Source organism: Saccostrea echinata, unplaced genomic scaffold, assembly GCF_033153115.1.
Source record: "Saccostrea echinata isolate AGI-Se365-2 ecotype Australia unplaced genomic scaffold, CSIRO_AGI_Sech_v1 ptg000060l, whole genome shotgun sequence".
NCBI classification, from domain to species: Eukaryota; Metazoa; Mollusca; class Bivalvia; order Ostreida; family Ostreidae; genus Saccostrea; species Saccostrea echinata.
The window spans coordinates 5,352,892-5,358,891 of NW_026889809.1; the positions used below are offsets into that span (position 1 = coordinate 5,352,892).

The following is a 6,000-nucleotide window of genomic DNA, read 5'->3' on the forward strand; positions in this document are numbered from 1 at the left end:
TGTTTTCGTTGTAATTTGCATAAACGTTTCCGGCGACAATGCATAAATCACTTGAAAACATATTGATTTATTACATCATAAAACAGAAAACATAAACAAACCCAGACAGTTATTCCTTAATTATATTTACATTATTCTTTGAATATGCTAAAATGTGCAAAAATTTCTTTATTTTGAAATCATAAGAGATAAATTGTTCTGATAATTTTATTCACTTGGTACATTTTCCAGTTAACCAACCAAAATGCTTCTAAGACTATTCATCGTTTATGCAACTCGGTTCTTTAAATACAATTTTTTCTCGCAATTTTACGAGATCTTACCTCGTAATTACGAGATTTTTTTTCTCAAAATTACGAGATAATTTTCTTTTTATAGCGAGATAATTTTCCCGTAATAACGAGATCTTTTCTCAAAATTACGAGATAATTTTCTTTTTATAACGAGATAATTTTCTCGTAATTACGAGATCTTTTCTCGTAATAACGAGATAATATTCTTGTAAATACAATGTATTTTCTTGTAAGAGATATGTCGGGTCATACTTGATACTCATATGTATATTTTACTCCAGGTTTTTAACTTTCGTTTGGGAGAATGTTTCGGGGAAGGGGGTTAATGTACTTAAAAGGGTGGGATATTAATATGCAATTTTTCAACCTTTTTTCAGAGTTCAATACACATGCAACTTATTGTCTGTATCTAATAACTATGGACACTAATTGTGAAACAAGCTTCTATTACAAAAGTTTCATTCCCTCAACAATACAATTTTGTAACAGTCTTAATGAGAATGTTAAAACTCTCCATCATTATGAATCTTCAAAGCAAAGCATAAGATTCGGAGAGCAACAATTCAATCCAGTAAATACTTAAGTTTGGTAATAGCGAAGGAAATGTTTTACATCGTCAGTTTCGAAAAAGCAAGCAAGTTAAATGCACGTTCAAAAAATTATTTTCATCAGTTTACAATCATGTGAACAATGCGGCCTTTGTATTGAAGATACTGAACAATATTTTATATTGTTTGAAATATACGTACATAAAGATAAATTCAATGACCTCAGTGCTGTATTGGAACAGTAAGTAAATTTAAGGTAGTTATCCTCCTGATATTTTTTTTTCTATTTACTCATGTGTGATGCATGATCTTTATCATTGATTACTAGAATACTTTAGTATTACGTGTAAGTAGAACTTCTTGTCTTTGTCTTGGCCTATTATATATGAAGGCAGTATATAAAAGCTTTGCTTGTTTCCCAATTTCATATTCCTTATTGAATTTATTCAATAAATTGTTTTATACAGGCCCATAGGCAGAGAGCAGTTTTATTATTAACATCATCATTGAGGTGGAGGGGATAACAGGAATCTTTAACAAGCAAAAAAAAAAGTCATCGGACATTTTTGGGGGGGGGGGGCACAATAGCAAATAGTTCTGTTTTGTAATGTAAAGTAGATAGTATATACTTGTAAATTTATTGAGGGGGCACAACAGTAATCAAAGATAACGTAAAGGAGCTTTATTTTCCATAGTAAAGTATATACTAGCAATTTTTTTTGGGGGGGGGGCATCCCTGTGTGCCCCCACCCCCGCCTTCTACGGCCTGATTGAAGCCTTTCTTCCATACTACTTAGATTGACTTGCTTTTTTATAAAAGCGCTCCTATTATCGAAAATACTACAAAGATCTATGTATTTTTCATCAACTATCTTTCAAAGTAAATCTAGTTAAATCTAAGTGCCTTGATCAAGGATTTTTATTTTCGAAGTTCAGCATTATCATCTCCACTCAGAGATTCAAATTAAACGTATTTCAGGATTTAAGCTCAGCATTATCATCTCCACTCAGAGATTCAAATTAAACGTATTTCAGAATTTAAGTTCAGCATTATCATTTCCACTCAGAGATTCAAATTAAACATATTTCAGAATTTAAGTAAATTGAAAAGAAGAACGGAGCACAAAAAGCACGTTGCTAATGAACAATAAAAGAAGTAATAGTCTTAAATGATTGGAGCAAACAAACAATGGTGCAATATTATCTCAAGCAGTGTCATCATTTTGGTCAAATATAACCTTAGGATAAATGCACTCAAAAGTAACAACCAGTTCATAAGAATATTGTAAAACTTTAATTATTTTAGATTCATTAAATGAATTTTCTTGACAAAAAAAAATATATAAGCCCAAGTTGATAGTTTTTGACATTTGTTTTCAAACAAAATTTTCTTACTTTTTCCGACAAATGATAATGACTTTCACATCAGTTATTAATTCAAATAATAAGTTCTGGACAATGGTTTATGACAGAAACACTATTTTATACAGACATTTTATTGCTGTAATTTTTTTAATGGTTGGTACTTTTATTGAACAAGGTTCGGATTTAAACGACATTTATTGTAAAGGTACTTACTTTTCGCTTTGAAGAGGCTTGGCGTTCATCTTGTCGTTGAACAGCTTCTCCCGGAATTATTTTTATCCAGATCATATAAGCAATACGGCTGTAAGTCAACGTAAGTACTAATAACGGAATGAAATACTGAAGAAGCATGATGAAAAGACTATACGTTGATCTGAACTTTTCATCCATGTCTTCATAGCATCTTCCCTTCTGGCATATACCTGTTAAGTTTTCGAATGCTATTTTAACCCTCCCTGTAATGGCTGTGGGGATTGGAACTACAAATGCTATAACCCACACTGCTCCAGAAATACACACCGCTCCTTTGTGAGTAAGTTTTGGTCTCAGTGGATAAATGATTGCCGCATACCTATCTGCACTCATTGCAACCAGTGTAAAGGCACTGGCAAACACAGTTACAATCTGGGTATATAGAACAAAGGGACACATAAAGCTCCCGAAAGGCCAGTATGCAAGCATAAGGTTTGGAATGAAAGAGAATGGAACCAAAATAATTGTTTTCATTATATCAGCAACTGCTATGTTGAGCAGAAAAAGATTTGTAACACTCTGAAGCATTTTCTCTGTAACTATGATGTAACATACAACAAAGTTTCCGACAAGAGCAACAACGGTTATTGAAGAGTACAGAATTAAAAATACACATTCTGTGAGTCCTATATTTGAAACGCAGTCGTCTTCAAGAAGAATTTGGCCACTTTGGTTTGACATGTTTGTATTGTCCTCCATTTCGAATTGTAAGTTGTGATCCTCTGAAGCCTGTAATCGTTGCATATGACAACCGGTCTTTTCAGATAGGCTAAGACGCGTATCGCTCTGCGAATGATCGACAAACCTAGCTTGCTTAGCCTTTATATGATACATGAAGTCGATTCAATGTATAGTTTATGCAGGCAATAGAGCATAACTTGCATTGAGAAAAGATTAAATATCGGCATAATTGATATTTTATTTTCAGTTTTACCAACTTAATTCACCAGTATACAGCTGTATGTTACATGTTGTGGAAAAATATATCAATTTCTAAAAATATTTTAGTTCACCCTTCTCCTAGCGTAGGTTTAAACTCTACTAAATGGAGGAAAAGAAAATATCAGTTTTAAACATTTTGTTTTAAAAATGAATACGTTATAATGTGATCCATTTTAAAATTTATGCAAGAGCACGATAGGTTTGCTATTGAGGTCTTTTAGTAATGCATAAATTGGTGAGGTTGAATAGGTTATCACGTGCACATGCTTTCTAACAATACTATCGGCTGTGAATTTCACACTTGATTATATGCCATTCAGCTATACCGTATCTTGAACATTAATTAAGTGATCATATCTATTATTTTTCAAAACATAATGCTGAAAAATAGCATCTGGGTTCAATATGTAGCGTTGTAGAGAAAAACGTAACATTTGTTTTCCTTTTTAGTTTTATTCTTAATCTGTTTCATTGATGATTTTTAATGGTTTGTGAATGGATGATTTACATTTTACTGAAAGATGGTCGAGTGGATTTAGCTTTTAACCTGTAGAAAAGCTAATGCTGCTTAATTACATTTTTTATTCTATACTAAACAATTTTTATGTTTTGAAAATTTGTATTTTACTGAAAATCAAGAGGCCCCTGAGCCTTGAAGGTCACCTTGGAATCAAAATATTCTAAATTCATGATCAACTCAGTCCATCTTGAATTCTGGACTCGGTTAAACTGAACTTTACAGTTTACGATAAACTCAGATCCACATTAATACTTGAGTCATATATTCAGTTTGTTAATTGCTTAGTATTCTGAAATAAATAAAATTATCAAATATCACCAACTAAGCCCATCCAGGGATCGAACCCTGGGCCCAGGTTACGTGAATTTAAAAATTTTGGTAGAGGACTAGCTGTTCACTAAATCAATTCAAACAGTCAGCCTGTTAAGTGTCCATGAGTATAAAGAAGAATATTTTTAAATTTGTTTTATTTTTCAATTTATAACCAACCAGTTTCACAACCAAGCTGCGTATAAGCATCATGCAACCGGTTTGTCTGCGAGATTTCTAGGAGTGTCGAAATTATTTGTTGAATGCATCAATTTTGATGGTTCGGACACCTTCTTCATGCTCCTTTGGTTTTCCCTTAATCTAGAAATACATGTACTACATATTAACATTGGTCGAAACTTGCTCATCATATTTGAAGAAAGGCCCGTAGATCGCGAGGGACCCGGCCCAAACTTTTCTTCTGAGTAAAGTATTTAGCTATAGTAAATTGTTTAGATGCTGGTTAGTTAGCCCCCTCCCCACCCCACACACTTTTTGTTGCTTTAAGGTCGACCATTCTAGGTTTTGCTTGTCAGATTTTTTTTTTTTTTTGGGGGGGGGGGAGGGGGGTCCTCCCTTTTAAATCGATGCTACGTGCCTGGAAGAAGGTGGAAGTGTTGAAAGGTATGCGAATGATGCACGACGTCGGAACGGAACCCATCTGAGTGCCTCAGACAACCTAAATTTTAAAAAGTCTGATTATTTATGTTTTATTAGGAGAAATGCACACTTTAACCCAATTGCAGTAGTTTTAAGTAAAAAAAATATGAAAACTAATTTGATGAATTCTATCAGTGAAAATATAAATTTCTCTAAAGCTACAAACATCTTAAGATTCAACATTTATTCTGAAGTTACAATATTTGTACGTTTGCTTTCAAGTGTTTTAAATCATTATCATGCAAATTTGACAAAATAAAATTAACTTTGACAAAAATAAAATTTTGACAAAACAAAATTAATTAAACCTTCAATAATGGCGATTTAGCTCTCAAAATCACAGTAGGGCTGTACCATCAGTAATGTTGTCCCAGAGATATTTTTTATGATATATGACACTTGTTATACACAGATGGAATTTTATTCTTGTATAAAAAATCAATAAGTTATTCTCGATTTGAACAGATGCAAGTGTACAAGGCACTCTTTATAATATTTAATACCATCTTCCACGCAATGGGTTTCTTTCTCGAGTTTTCCATCAAATTTTGTTAGGACCTTTAGTCTGAAAATATTACATCATAATTTAGATACAGTATATTAAATATTAATATATTAAAAATTCCATAAACACTTTTAATTATAGGTTCTAACCGAACTTAAACAGAATAAAACGGTCAATCATAAATCGTCTAGATGAAGTATTTTTTTAACATCTGTATTTAAAGTTATTCAAGTATTTCTTTTATGTGCATATTCTGTTAATTTCTTGTGTTGGATATTGAATTCTAAGTCACCGGGAATATACATGTAAAACGAGAACATCAGAACTGATATCTATTGATCTCAATTTATTATAATAGTTAACTTGCTAAATTTTTTTCTCTTATATTTTGTGAGATCCATGTATAATAAGTCCAGATTTTTGTTACACATAAAATTGAAATAAAAGGATAAGGGACCCGATGAATTCTCTAAAGGAATATACGCCCTCATAAATTAACACTGCTTTCAAAAAAGAGGGTGAACTAGTATTTGTCGGTAAAAGTTTCAGTAAAATGGAAACTCTGTAATCCAGACATAACTTAATTTTTTTAACTAAAATATTTGT

General features: G+C 32.1%; 1 protein-coding gene across 2 annotated transcripts in view; it reads right to left on the minus strand.

Moving 5' to 3' along the window:
* Positions 1-3,213, minus strand: part of LOC133174872 (RYamide receptor-like) — a 50,754-nt gene extending 47,541 nt beyond the window's left edge. For both annotated transcript variants that reach the window (XM_061309979.1, XM_061309980.1), the window contains exon 1: positions 2,420-3,213. In XM_061309979.1, coding sequence (XP_061165963.1) covers positions 2,420-3,202 — 783 coding nt within the window. In that variant the 5' untranslated portion in view covers positions 3,203-3,213. The remainder of the gene's footprint in view (positions 1-2,419) is intronic.
* Positions 3,214-6,000: the final 2,787 nt, after the last annotated feature.